We start from the raw sequence: 14,648 nt of genomic DNA on the forward strand, positions 1-14,648 counted from the left end.
GAGAGTGTACAGGAAGGAATTTCCAACATGATGACATAAGAAGTGTAACTAGAAAGTAGTTTCAAGTCACTCAGGTTCAACTTGAGTGACAGGCACAAGACAGGCCACAGGCAAGCAGCATGGTGAGGGACGTCATGCAAAAGGATGTCACAAACATGATGAGTGACGTCATGCAGAGGGATGCCACAGGCAGGAAGCATGGTGAATGACGTCATGCAGAGGGATGCCACAGGCAGGAAGCATGGTGAATGACGTCATGTAGAGGGATGCTACAGGCAGGCAACATGAGTGACATCATGCAGAAGGATTCCGGCACTGGAACGCTTAGAATTCACAAAGATCCGTCACATGCCTATTCCAACCATGAGCCAAAAGAAACCATTCCTCTTGAGTCTGTAGTTGTCACCCAGATGCAGAGGAACCAAGATGAGAACGCTCACTGATAAAAGGTTCCACCATGTGGCTAACACAGACAAGAATTAAGGGTTAATTTAAGATATGAGTTAGTTAATAAGAAGTCTGAGATAATAGGCCAACCAATTTATAGTTAATGTAGGCCTCTGTGTGTTTCTTTGGGACTGAATGGCTGCAGGACTGGGCTGGACAGAAGCCTATATCTACAAATGGTACCCAACATGGGCTATTACATTCACATAAAACCCGAGAGATAGAAAAGATCAGAGTTCTTGATAGTAACATTTTCTCAGGTGGGCTCTGTTTGCTGGAGGCAAGCATGTCTCATGTAAGAGAGGCTTTTTGATTCAGCTTTAGTTGCAAAAACCTTGCAGCTCTTTTTAGTGGCCCTGTCATCAAACACTTAAATGGTGTTTACAAATAGCTGATAGCATGCTTCTTGGTGGTGGCAGGGACCTTGAAACTCCACAGAGTTGTGGCAGTAAACATGGCTTCCGTCAATACCTCTGCCATGAAGCCAGACCCTCAGAAAACTAAGGGATAGAGTGGATCCAGCAGTCCAACCCACAGCTTTAATCCTAGCCATATTGCTTAGAAAATTAAAGACTCATGTGGTCAGAAAAAAAGAGATATGCACTAAAGATAGATTCAGACGGAAGAAAAAAGAAAACCTCTAAATGGTTTGCAGTGTGTTTAAGAAACCTCTATTCTTTAATCCCAGCACTCGGGAGGCAGAGGCAGGCGGATCTCTGGGAGTTCGAGGCCAGCCTGGTCTACAAAGCTACAGAGAAACCCTGTCTTGAAAAAAAAAAAAAAAAAAAAAAAAAAAAAAAAAAAGAAAAGAAAAAAAAGAAAAGAAAAGAAAAAGAAATAAAAAAAAAAGAAACCTCTATTCTCTTAAATTGCTCCTTGCCAGGAATTTGGTCACAATAATAAGAAAAGCAATTAAATAATTCCCAATGACAGCTTTAGTTTTCTTTTTTTGTACTGTGTTTGTACTGTGTTTGTACTGTGTTTGTACTGGTTTTGGTATCAAGGTATTACTACTGACCTATTTGGTCTGAAACAGAATCACACATGACCAGGTGAGCTCTATGCCAGACTGATTCAATATTTGAAAAATGCAATGATGATGACAGAAGGAAGGGGAGAGATATATAAGCGTCTCAGTGAATACAGAAATGATATTTGACAAAAAAAAAACACCCTTTTATGAGTTAGACGATACTGTTAGGAGACCTGAAAAGGGGCAGCTGAGAAATACGCAGCTGCTTTTACTGCAAGAACAGAAACAAAATCAGGAGTTTTTCTCTTACCACTTTTGCCTAGAGGTTTTAGATAAAGCAACTACACAAGAAAATGAAAGAAAGGGCATACAAATTAGATAGAAGTTAAGCTGTCTACAGCCACAGAGGACATGGTCTAAATATAAAACATTTAATATACCTAACAAGGAACTATAGGAATAATAAGTGAGTTCAGGAAGGTTGTAGATACATGATCAAAGCCAACATATCTATATGTAGCAATGAACAATCTTAAAATTATGTTAATAGAATGATAAAAAAGAATAAAATGCTTACAAATGAATTTAATAAAAGTAGTACCAATTTTCCATAGAGCCATGATAAGGAAAAACAGGATGATACAAAAACAAACACACATCTCTATAGATCAGAGTAAAGAACTCAAATAAACCCACTTGGCTAGAGGCATTTTATTTTTTGACAAAGATGCAAAAAAAAATCAGCAAATGGTGCTGGTAAAACTGGATACCCACATGTACAAGAATGAAAACAGACCACTATCTCTTATCCTAATGAAAATTAAACCAAAAGGATCAAATACCTTAACAGAGGACCTGAAACAGTGTCTCTACAAGAGGAAAGAGTGGGGAAACAGTCCAAAACATAGATGGGCAATGGGTAAGTTTCTGAACAGGACTCTAGTCTGTCAGGAAATAGCACCAATTGACAAATGGGACTTCATGACATTAGCGAACTTCTGTCCAGCAACTAGAGCAATTTGATGAAGAAATCCCACAGACTGGGAGAATGTATTTGTTCACTATGTATCTGGCACAGGAGTCATACCTAGAATATACAAAGACCCAAGAAAAGCTAAACAATGAGAAATCAAGTACTTAATCAATAAATGAGCTAGTGAAACAAGAATCCCAATCAAGTCAAATCACAACAAGCCAAGTTAAAGAATATCCAGGTTTAATGGGATTCCTGTGCTCTCGGGTAGCCCCGAGGAGAACTTGGAAGNGGGAGGGGGACAGGATGGGTGGGGACACACACACACACACACACACACACACACACACACGACCAGATACGATCACCCAGGGACTTTCCGAGGAGCCTTTAAATAGACTGTGGGAGTAGTCAAGGTTTTGGTGCGCTGCTTTGCCCCTCCTCGGGGGAAGGGTCAAGGTTTGGTGGGCACAGGGACAGGGCCTCCAAAGATGGAGGCCAGAGACGGGGACTCACAGAAAGGAGCTGGAAATTCTCCAAAGATGAAATGCAAAGGATCAATAAATGAGAAAGCAAGGCCTTGTCTCAATCTATCAATCAATCAATCAAGCTATCAATCAATCATATAGGTCTAACAGTTTAAAATCAGACCAAATGCAAAACTTGGAGATTGGAAGCCATCACGACAAAGCTGCCCTCCCCCACCCACCCTGGCAGGAAGTATGGGTGAGTGTTTTACCCAGCTCGTCCTGACAGAAGCTCCCAGGAGGGTTGGTGTACTTCATGGTGCTCACATCTAACTTCCAGTTGTGCTTTGTGCATTTAACGGTCCTGGAGGGTGGGGGAGATGATAGTCAACCATAGGACACAGTGGGAGGAGAGTCAGTGCTGATGAAGAGGGAAGGCAACTCATGACAGGGAAGTCAAAGCAATTGATGGAATGCAAAATACATGAAAGAAAATCTATAAACAGATAATACTGCGGTAGCCAAGGAAAGGCTGGTTAATCATCAAGCAATGTTCTTAAATGTGAAGATGATGTCTAGTTTACACAGCGACGTGTGTTAGAGACAACAGAATGGTCTTCAGGATAAGTGACCTCCTCCTGGCCAGGACGCAGAAGGACAGTCTGGAGTGATGGTCATCATACACAGGCTCTAGGGAAAGAAGGGAAGGCTGGCCAGTGGGGAAGCAATGGCTGTGCCCAGATAAGCAAGGTGATGATAGGAGCTCATGCTCCTGCAGACAGCCCTTGGCCACAAACTGCTCAAGAGTCCGTTCTCATAGCAGTGAAGTGAGGTTCAGAGAGAAAATATGGTTTTACATATGTCTGACTTATCTATCAGCAACCCTTCACCTTTAGTGTCCAACTAGTTTAAAATCCCCAAAAGGTTTTCCTAGCGCTTAAGATTTGAGAGTGTGATTACTGGATCAGATAACAATATACTCAGATAAATATGAATTTCAGACAAAGTGGGATGTGGGATTCCCCTCTGTATGCTGTGAATATGTTATATTGCCATTGGTTAATAAAGAAGCCACTTTGGGCCTACGGCAGGGCAGAATATAGCCAAGTGGGAAATCTGAACAGAGATCTACAGAGAGAGTAGGCAGAGTCAAAGAGATGCCATGTAGTTGTCAAAGGAGACAGACACTCCATGAGCCTCGTGGTAAAATGCAAAATAATAGGAATGGGCTAATTTAAGATGTAAGAGTTAGTTAATAAGAAGCCTGAGCTAACAGGCTGAAAAGTGTTGTAATTAATGTAGTTTCTATGTGATTATTTAGGCCTGAGCAGTCGGGAAATGAACAAGCAGTTGTTTCTGCCTACGAAAGTGAGTATATTTTCTTTTCTTTTTTTCCTTTTTTTGATTTTTTTTCAAGACAGTTTCTCTGTATAACTCTGGCTGTCCTGGAACTCTCTTTGAAGACCAGGTTGGCCCCCCAAACTCACAGAGATCCACCTGCCCCTGTCTCCCAAGTGCTGGGATTAAAGGTGTGTGCCACCATGCACGCTAAAAATGAGTGTGTTTTCAAATGCATGTCTCCCGTTATATTTACAACATATACTACAATTTGTTTTTATCAACAATTATTTGGGTGAGTGTGCTACATTTCTATTTACTAATTTAATTCCATTTCGGAATAAGACTCAGATTATAGCAAGCTGGAGACCTTTTAGAGGAGGTGCTGTGACATTTTGCTATTTGCTTGAACTAACTTCCTTCTTTCCTTCCTTATTTCTTTCTCCCATCAACTTTTTTGAGACAGGATCTCATGGAGACCAGGCTAGCCATGACCTTTATTTACTATGTAGCTGAGGGTGAGCATGAACTCTTACTCTCTCTGCCTCCTCCTAAGTGTTTCACCATGTGGAGCTCACTTTACCTGGCTGGCTCAGTTTTATTTTGTTTTTGTTTTTTTGTTTTGTTTTTCAGTCAGATTTTATTTCATAGCCCAAACCAGTGCCAAACAAATAGAAATTCACCATCTCAGTCTCCCAAGTACTGGAAGGAATCGCAAGCATGAGCTACCATATCCAGTTCTCTTTTATCTCCCCAGAAAATAAAGCTGGGCAGACCTGGGGGAGCTCGTCAAGAGTAGGGTACAAAACGTTTCTTTCCTTAGCTTCATAAATTCCTACTGAAATTAAGAAGCAAAGAATTTTTTAACCAGGAAATGTCTCCTACCAGAAACATCATTTTTTGAAAAAATCAAAAGCATCCATTTTAACTTATTCTTGTTTTTTTAAAGATTTATTTATTTTATGTACAAATGCTCTATTTTCATGTATGCCTTTACACCAAAAGAGGGCATCAGATACCGGTAGGGAGGCTTGTGAACCACCATGTGGATGCTGGGAATTGAACTCAGGATGTCTGGAAGAGGAGCCAGTGCTTTTAACCTCTGAGCCATGTCTCCAGTCTTGTAAGCATATCATGCCAACATTTCCAAGTTTGATTCTATCCAGAACTTTGTGGCCTTTCCTTTCTTAGACACGCGTGGACAACAACCTCTAAAAATTAGGATGAGACATCCCAGATAGGACTGAAGAGCCTGAGAGGGAAAGTTGGCAGAACTAAGTGTAGTGGGGTTTCAGCCTGATTGGGACGGGCAGGAGTGGGACAAGAGAAAATGGGGGGGGGGGTAGGAGGGAGCGGGAAAGGGTTAGAATGGGGCAAGAGAGAGAGAAACAGAAGGGGACAGGGGCATGAAGAGGAGCCCACTACACACACAGAAGCTATAGGAGCATGCCAGACTTAAGGACATGAAATGTATAGCACCTAAGATCTGCTGATTTTAGTCATGTGTCAGGAAGAAAACTGAGTGAACGGCAGGTAGGGATGGACTATGCTTGACTGTACCCTGGAAAGGATGCTTTTCTAGGATCGGTAACTGCACAGCAGGCTCAAGCAGAAGAATGGGAAGTAGAGACAGACAGGAGCCATCACCGGCGTGCGGTTTAACTGCTGAGCTCCACAGAGGATGAAGAGAAGAGTGCCCAGCTTCCCTGTGAAGGCTGCACAGAAAACAGGTGTGCGGGCTAGGGAATGGCTCAGTGGGTGAAGGGCTTGTCACACAAGCAGAAGAACTTGAGTCTAAACCCTGTACTCCTATAAAAAAGCTAGGGGTGACAGCATGCACCTGTAACCAGCACCGGGAAGACGGAGACAGGGGGACCCCAAGGCCTTCCTAGCCTGATATAACCTTATTGGTGAGGTCCAGGTTCAGTGATAGACCCTCAAAAGATCACGTGGAATGCGATTCAGGAAGAAACCTTCTGTCAACATCTGCCCTCCTACACACACACACACACACACACATGCATGCACACACACGCACACACATGTGTATACACATTCACACAAAACAGGGCTCAGCTGCCGGAAGAGTGAAACTAAGATCAACCGCCTTAACAGTTTTGCATGAGGCAAGAACGGCTGATCTGTGGTGAGGTGCTCACTATATCTAGGTGAGCAAACTGTTTGCAAAAACAACAGTTTTTTTCCCAATAATCTGTGTGCACAGAAGACCACGGGAATACTAACAGTGGTGAGCATTTATTGGCTGTTTATCATATACTCCAGGTGATGGTCTTTTAAAACCTTTCTGTAGACTTTGAGTGGGTGATTCTATGTGTGCGTGTGTGTACGTGCATGTGTACAAGTCAAAGGTCACTACTAGAAGTCTTTCTAAATTTCTTTTCCATTTACTTTTTCCCCTTTTTGAAATTAATTTTAATAAGGCTTTATTTTAAAAAATATTGCAAATAAGTAAAAATGTCACACACCAAAATTATCTAAGCCCAAAATCTGTACAACTTAATAAACATATATATGCATATATATATATATATAGTTAGTTAGTTAGTTAGTTAGAGTTGACATTCAGAATAAATGTGAAGCTTCAGTTTTAGACTTTTAGTACTGAATATATTCATGCATTTATCTACTACCCACACCAATTGGAACTAGATTGGAACTAGAATTGGAACTAGAACACCAATCTGCTTTGTATCCTCTTCCATAACACGTGTCTGCCACATGCAGTCACCCCTTCTTCATTATTTCCACTTATTCTTTGGGAGACAGGTCTCTCACTGAACCTCACTGATTAAAATAGACTGGCTGGCTAGGAAGCCCCAGGGATCCTCCTGCCTCTGCCTCCGCAGAGGTTGAGATTGCAGGCACTCGCCACAGTGCCTGGCTTTATACACAAAAATGCTACGGATTTGAACATAGGTCCTCAGGCTTCAACAGCAAGCATTTTACCCCCTCTGAGACCTGACCACATAGGTGGTGTTTTCATTTTCCAAATGAGCAGACTGAGGCTGAGAAAGGTTCTGAACCTGATTAAGCTGATTCCGGAGCTGGTGAGTGGTGAGGCAGGCAAGGAGGAGAGCTCACACTATGGCACTTAGCTTTAGCACCCCTCTATGTGGTTAGCTACATGTAAGAAGACAGGAAACTCAGAGCCTCCCAGTGACGATCAGCAAGAGAAAAAAAAAATCTTTATCCACCCTGAGTTCTGCACAAATGTACCAGAGATGAAGGAGAGGAGAGTCCCTCAGAAGAAAGCCAACGAACAGCCCATCTAGAATATTCCCTGCACTTTCTGACTCCAGGTGCCACAGAGATTAGCACTGGAAAGTCTAGTAACATGTACATGTAAGACCATGGACTGTGAAAACCGTGTGTGTGTAATCATACAACTCTATGGGTAGATGTGGAAACATTCTGGATTTGGAAATTGTCCTCTGCACAACGATAGGGGGACAACTCCTCAGCTCCCTCTGGTATGGGAGGTCCTCCTGTCTATGTGTTGCTTTCATTGGTTAATGAAAAAAGAAACTGCCCTGGCCTGTTGATAAGGCAGAACTTAGGTAGGCGGGGAAAACTAAAAGGCATGCTGGGAGAAAGGAAGCGGAGTCAGGGAGAAGCCATAAATCCTTGCCTGAAACAGATGCCGGTAAGAATCTTTGCCAGTAAGTCACTGCTACGTGGTGATATACAGATTAATAGAAAAGGGTTGCATTAATATAAGAGTTAGCCAATAAGAAGCTAGAGCTAATGGGCCAAGCAGTGATTTAATTAATACAGCTTCTGTGTGATTATTTCGGGTGTAATCTAGCTGGGTGGCCCGGATGAATAAGCAGGCCCTCCTCCTGCAATATCCCTCCAGTACCGAACTATCCACACATGAGCAGAGGAATGAGATCCATGACACAAAGAAGGGAAAAGGCCCAACACCAGGGACTCAGCCCACACAGCCCAGGGCAGGCTGGAGACTCTGAGCAGTGCTTCTCAGCCTTCCTAACTCTGTAACATTTAAATACAGTTCCTCAGGCTGTGCTGACCCCCACCTATAAAATCATTTTCTTACTACTTCATAACTGTAATTTTGCTACTGTTATGAATTGTAATGTAAACATTTGTGTTTTCTGATAGTCTCAGGCAACCCCTATGAAAGGGTTGTTTGATCCCAAGGGGTCATAATCCACAGGTTGAGAAACACTGTTCTAAAGGATTCGGTATCCATAAAGCAACTGACAAAACAGATGCCCAGGGATTCTCTAATTCTCTCTCTCTCTCTCTCTCTCTCTCTCTCTCTCTCTCTCTCTCTCTCTCTCTCTCTCTCTCTCTCTCTCTCTCTCTGTCTCTCTCTCTCTCTCGTGTGTGTGAGCTCGCGTGTGCGTGTGTGTGCGCGCGTGCCCACTCCTGCAACCCAAACATTCCCATACANTCTCTAATTCTCTCTCTCTCTCTCTCTCTCTCTCTCTCTCTCTCTCTCTCTCTCTCTCTCTGTCTCTCTCTCTCTGTCTCTCTCTGTCTCTCTCTCTCTCTCGTGTGTGTGAGCTCGCGTGTGCGTGTGTGTGCGCGCGTGCCCACTCCTGCAACCCAAACATTCCCATACAAGTACATGTACTCTAGAAATAGGCTACCATGACTAGGATTGTCAAGCTAATTTAAAGTTCTTAGAGAAAAGAGAAAGTAAATCTAAGCAATACATAAAATTTTGAAGTCTGGAAACTGTCCCAATGAAGCAAGAGGAAAGCTTACTAGAAGCAATTTGCCGATTATGTTGTTTAAAACATCTAGATAAGCAAATGGGCCCCTGGCAAGAGAGCAAAGGACTTGTGTACCTTGCATCCAAATCTTCGATGTCTTTCATGAACAGACCTCCCTGGTGCTTGCAAAGGTTCTTGCACGCCTTGAGGTGACCCTTCGCCTTGTAAATGATATAATCTTTGCCGGTAGTCTTATTTCTAAAAAAGTTGATTCCTTCTTTGAGGTTGGCAGTTTCAGCGGGCGACAGAGACAGCAGGGTCTCAGCTGTCTGTTTCCTGCGAGGGAGAGCTGGCATTATGAGGAGCATTAGTGGTGCTGGGTTTGAAAGGATAAACATTCCGAATTGATAGCTTAAAAGTTGGTCTCCCTCAGCTCACGCTCAGTGCCCCCCCCCCCCCCCCCCCCCCGCCCATAGTGCCCTTTCTCCACCCTTTAAACCCGTGCGCTTATGCTTTCCTACAGAGCTGAGTCCTCTCTCACTTGCCTGTCCATCGCCTGCCAGCTCCTGGGTATTCCAAAGCAATTGCTGGGGGTTCCTTCTTCTTCTGCGGCTTTTTTTTTTCCCCCTCTCCTGCCAGGAAGATGAAACAGGCGGTAAACTGGCTGGAGAGAGAATGCTTACTCAAGTCACTTTTCGCTTAATGGTGTTTCCTCTCCCCACCCCCACCTCCTTTAAAAGCCCGGGTCTCTGGCTCCGCCTTCCTTGCTTTCTCTTTTACAACTGAACATCCCTCAGCCTCAGATGGCATTCAGGTCCTCCAGGATGGCCAATCTGCCTGTAGGTTCAGCTGGAACTTGCCCCTCCTTGGCCAAGCCTCCTGGATCCATCACTGACTACTCCAGGCAACCCCACCAGAAGAGCACCTGGTACCCTGCCTGCTCTCTTTGCATGTGTCCTCTTTGAAAGTCCTGTCTTGAGTTTTTCTCTTCCGCCACCCTGTCCCAGGCTGCCTTCATCGGTTAGCTATTTAACAAATTAACCCTCTCAGGCATTAAGTTTGAATGATTTACAGAAAACTTTAGCAGCCGATGAGGTATTGAAACCCCAGGTTTGACTGCAGCCCCGTTTCTGAACAGGCTCTCTCCACTGGGGACTTTGAATCCTAACAAAGGTGAAGTTCTGTGGGGGAGGTTTTTCTTTTTTCAAAATACACCTTTTCCTCTTATCTGTGGTACCAAGAAATCTGGGTGTATGTGGTTTACTTGTATCTTTTACTCCAAAGTGGCTTAAAAAATTCTCTCCTCCCTCATGTTGCCTTTAAAAATGAGCTCAAGTGTATGTGGGAATAGTTTCATTTTCAGTCCGTAAATGTCTGAAACCAGAAGAAAAAAAAAAATAGGGGGTGGGGGATGGGTTGGGAACGTGGCAGGATACAGAGGTCAAGCCATTCCCAGTTCTCTACAGAGGGAGCCACAGCTCTGGGACAGATACCCATCTTACGGCACAGCCACCGCCACTTCTGTCCGCCGCGCCTCCCAATTCTGTTTACAGCACATGTTGGTTTATCCCTGGGGAAACGTTTTAAGCGAATATGGTAGAAAGGAATCCATTCCAAAACTTGTGAATCACTTTACAGTGTAAACAGCTAACGCCCACTTAAAAGCAAGCACGGGCACCACGCCTCTGGTGGGGAAAGGCGCGCAGAGAAGCCATCTTCAGATGCTATGATCTTTGGATTGCTTGGCTGAATGGATCCCAAAACCACTGTGTTAGGGTCCCAGCAGTGTCACCCACTGAGGAAAGCAGGTGCAATGAACTGCAGCTCTTCCTAGCATCACATGCAACCACATTGGAGAAAACACAAAGCAGAAAAATATTGGAGCTCCAACGTACAAGCCTGTTTTTGAGACGGGGTCTCCTGGAACCCGTTTTGATCTCAAACTCATTGTGTAGGCAATGCCTGAATCTCCTGCCTCTACCTCCCAAGTTCTGGGCTTACAGGTGTTCCTACCATGTTCACCAACACCTACAGCTACATGGTCTAATGTATGTATGTTTTTCAGCATTTAGTTTTACCCTAAGTATTTTAAAAGAAGCCTTTAGGGGGCAGTAGCTGTTGAGGCGTTGTGCACCTCGGGACTGAGGATGGAGGCTCATAGGATCCCAGCCCTGGGTTCTGCTGCAAGCCTGGATGGGAGCCGTGGCTCCGTGTATACGCCACATCGGATGGATAGAGATTTGCTCTGTGAGGGTACCACCATGTCTGGCCCAGTCTGAAGCCTCCTGACTGCTGTCACTGTCCCTGCAGGGACAGCTCAGAAAAGGCGGAGCAGATGTCCACAGAGTCAAGGATGTGCATCACACCCTGGTACCTGATAAGCAAGACCCTCAGAAAAGGCGGAGCAGATGTCCACAGAGTCAAGGATGTGCACCACACCCTGGTACCTGATAAGCAAGACCCTGAGGAGAAGCTGCCACAGCTCTACCCATCCAGTCACACCCTGACTGAGAGGTGTCAAATGACAGCAGCAGCGGTTGTAGGCCTCAGCTGAAGCCTTCCGGTCACCTTAGAACAGGACCTGGACAACAGAGGGGCCGCCTCAGTTGCCGCGTGTCATGATAACGACAAGGGGAAGCTGAGCCCGGAGGTATTAGCACACACCTCGGGATCCGTCCCTGTGAGAGGCCCTCAAACTACAATCCAAGAGCAGATTGGAAAGTGCCGAGCCCAGATGGCTCAAGTTTAAAAGAGACCTTTGCTTGTGTGGAAAAGGATAAGGATGGATGGCCGTTCCTGCCTCTGAGCCTGATGGGAGACTCACCATGGAATGTTGACAGTTATTTGAAACACGAACCCCTCTGAATTCTTGTCATCTCTCCGAAGAATCACAAGACCAAGGAGCCCTAAGTGCCCTGTTTGCCTATGAGTGGAGCCAGGATAAAAGTGAAAACATCCCTAACACAGCGCAAGACGCACAGCATGTCAGGGTGCTGGGGAAGGAGGAGGTTAGGAAGCAGGCACAGGGGGATTGCTGCACATCCACGACCAGCCTGGGCTGCAAAGCGAGATCCTGTCTCAAAGACAAACAAAAAAGCTGGATGCACTGGTGTATTAATTAGTGATTAATACACATTAACCACTGCCCCCCTCTTTTTTTTATCAGTATTTCTGTGTATAAAGAATAAGGTCAATCATGCAAATATTTTGAAAAAAAAAAAAAAAGAGTACCACAAAGTAAAGTGCTCATTTCAACAAAGACAATGTTACTGATCTACTACTTCCAAGATCTGTAGCAAGTCAGATGTGCTGGGTTCACATCTGTTATCCCAGTCCTGGGAAGGCTGAGGCAGGAAGATTATGAGTTCAAGGCCTGCCTCAGCTTTGGGAATTTATTTTGAAACTCAAAATCTAGATCCATGCTGGGTACAGTGGCACACACCTATAGTCTCAACCGTTAGGAGGCCAAAGCAGAGTAATCAGGTGTTCAAAGCCAGTCACATACATAACAAGTTCCAGGATAGCCTGAACTACAGAGTGAGATACAACCTCCAAAACTAACGACAATGTAGACCTCCCAATAATATAAACAGGAGGAGAGGTCTCTGGGGAAAGCCTTCACTCACTCTGTGATGTTGTCACTGTCATGAGAATCACTCCAGAGCAATGGTTCTCAGCCTACGGGTTACAACCCCTTTGGGGCCAAACGACCCTTTGGCTGGGGTTGCCTAAGATCAACAAAAAAAAAAAAAAGCTGTAGTTGCATTACAATTCATAACAGTAACAAAATTACAGTATGGATTAGCAACGGAAATAAATTTATGCTGGGGCGGTGACCACAACATGAAGAACTGTATTAAAGAGTTGTAGCATAAGGAAGGGTTGAGAACCCTGCTCTAGAGGACGATGGTCATGGCTTCTAGCTCAGGGCTGAAGGTTGAGGGAGAAATAGGGATAAGAATACCAGTGAAGCTGTGCCCGGTAGAACAGGAGGCCGTATTGAAGGCACCTCTCATAAACCAAGAAATCCTCCAGAGCTGTACTTAGAAAAGGGAATGGAAGGGAAAGGATTGGCAATTTTATAGATCCATGTTGCTATTCATGATTTCTTTCTAAATTTATTCATTCATTATTTCATAAAGTGTGTGACCACAGCCCCCAGTTCCATTATCCTCTCTCATCCATTACCCTACCACCACCCAACTTCTCCTTCTCCCCAAGTCCCTCTCCTACACTTGTATCTTTTTCTTTTTTTGTGGACAATTATATGGTGAACTCGGATAGAGGTCTATTTACTTGAGCAAAGGCTATGTCACTGAGAAATATGACTTCCCATTCCCCAGACAGCATTGGCTGCCTACTGTGTTGCAACCAAAGGAAACTCCCCCACAATTTGGCACCCGTGCCCCTCTACCAAAGGAGCCGTTTCCTTCTCATTGTCAGAAGAGGCAAATGGCTCTCTGTGGTGCCTGTTTTCATACCAAACCCATGCCGGCCTCACTCAGTATCCTAAGTACCAGCTGCTCCCCTTCAGCTCTTTTCACCCAGCCCTCTTCTCTAATTCTTGTTACCAGGACCCTAACCCTTCTCTCTCCCACCCTTTCATCCCTTACCACGTGTTCTCAGCTCCCTTCTGGAGCTTTCTCACCTCCACTTAGGAGCTGCCGGTGTCTGTGTCCTTGCCGTTTGCCCTCTGTCGCTGGAGCCTTCTGTTTAAGTCCTGCTGTTTCCTTAAGCCCTCCTGGGCCCTCCTGGGACTCTATAATACTGGGTTCCTCCCAGGTGTAGATTCCGTTTGTGACCTTCCCCCCTTATCTTACCTTGTTCTATTCTTTTTTTTCCTCCTCTGACTCAGACATTGCGTCAAAGCTTTGCTGTCTCTTTCTACAAGTGACTTGGCTTACTACAGCTCAACAGGTAAAATTCTTGCAGATTGTAATAACTCCCACCACTGCACAAACAAATATTCCTCAAATCTCTTCTGTCTAAACTTTCTCAGCTCTACACTCTCAAACGTCTCTTATCTAAAGCTTTTTCTTCTATACTTCTTTCTTCTATATTTCTTGAAAATCTCTATGATTTATTTGCTCTTTGCTCTCAAAAAAGTCTCTTAAGAATATGCTGAAAACTCTACCTCAGGATTTGTAAGTCCACTAGGTATGGTTGAAAATCTATAATGTCTGGGATTAAGAGCACTGGCTGGTCTTCCAGAGGTCCTGAGTTCCATTCCCAGCAACCACATGGTGATCCCAGGCAAACATGCAGACAGAACACTGTATTATAATAAGTAAATAAATCTTTGAAAAAAATCTATAAAATTTGTAAGAAAAAAACTAGCTTGAATCTTGTAACAAAAGGCTAATGATTAAAAAACATCTGCACATAGGTAATCTTAATTTGCTACAGCATACTATATAAGTGATCCACATTTCATTTAGTAAAATAGATGTTTTTAAATAGCAAAAATGCAGCTTGTCTCTCTTGGCTAATGACCTCACCAGGACGAAAGCAACCTTGTGGCTGGCAACCATCTTTATTAAGGCTAAAGAGAGTGTGTATCAGGTAACTTCACCACCGTCTTGATTAAGATGACCACATGATATAAACCAACTAAGGCAGCACTCATAAAACCTCATAGTCCTAACGAGCCCTCTGCTTATTGTTGTATCTTCGTTCCAGGTTAATATGATCATATATTAATATGATCAAAGGAGACTTCCTAAAACTTGGCAGGTGATATATATAGA

The 14,648-nt window shown here is 44.0% G+C and overlaps 1 protein-coding gene and 1 long non-coding RNA gene across 13 annotated transcripts in view; one reads left to right on the plus strand and one right to left on the minus strand.

Moving 5' to 3' along the window:
• LOC126501495 (cytidine monophosphate-N-acetylneuraminic acid hydroxylase) overlaps window positions 1-14,648 on the minus strand; it is a 99,879-nt gene that overhangs the window by 45,485 nt on the left and 39,746 nt on the right. For 4 of the 12 annotated variants that reach the window (XM_050142174.1, XM_050142173.1, XM_050142171.1 and 1 more), the window contains 2 exons: window positions 9,037-9,237; window positions 3,133-3,224 (listed from right to left, as the gene is read on the minus strand). The exons of 3 other annotated variants lie outside the window; for them this stretch is intronic. In XM_050142174.1, the coding sequence (XP_049998131.1) occupies window positions 3,133-3,224; window positions 9,037-9,065 (121 nt within the window). In that variant the 5' untranslated portion in view covers window positions 9,066-9,237. Of the gene's footprint in view, window positions 1-3,132; window positions 3,225-9,036; window positions 9,238-9,446; window positions 9,534-13,549; window positions 13,690-14,648 lie in introns of those variants that run through there. 5 more of the 12 variants (XR_007591693.1, XM_050142169.1, XM_050142168.1 and 2 more) reach the window with 3 other exon arrangements.
• The window catches only part of LOC126501496 (uncharacterized), a 24,725-nt gene continuing 17,888 nt past the window's right edge, over window positions 7,812-14,648 (plus strand). Inside the window, exon 1 of the long non-coding RNA XR_007591694.1 lies at window positions 7,812-7,862. This is a non-coding gene — a long non-coding RNA (uncharacterized lncRNA). The remainder of the gene's footprint in view (window positions 7,863-14,648) is intronic.

Source organism: Alexandromys fortis, unplaced genomic scaffold (assembly GCF_014885135.2).
Source record: "Alexandromys fortis isolate MF-2015 unplaced genomic scaffold, M_Fortis_MF-2015_v1.1 scaffold_5, whole genome shotgun sequence".
NCBI lineage: Eukaryota > Metazoa > Chordata > Mammalia > Rodentia > Cricetidae > Alexandromys > Alexandromys fortis.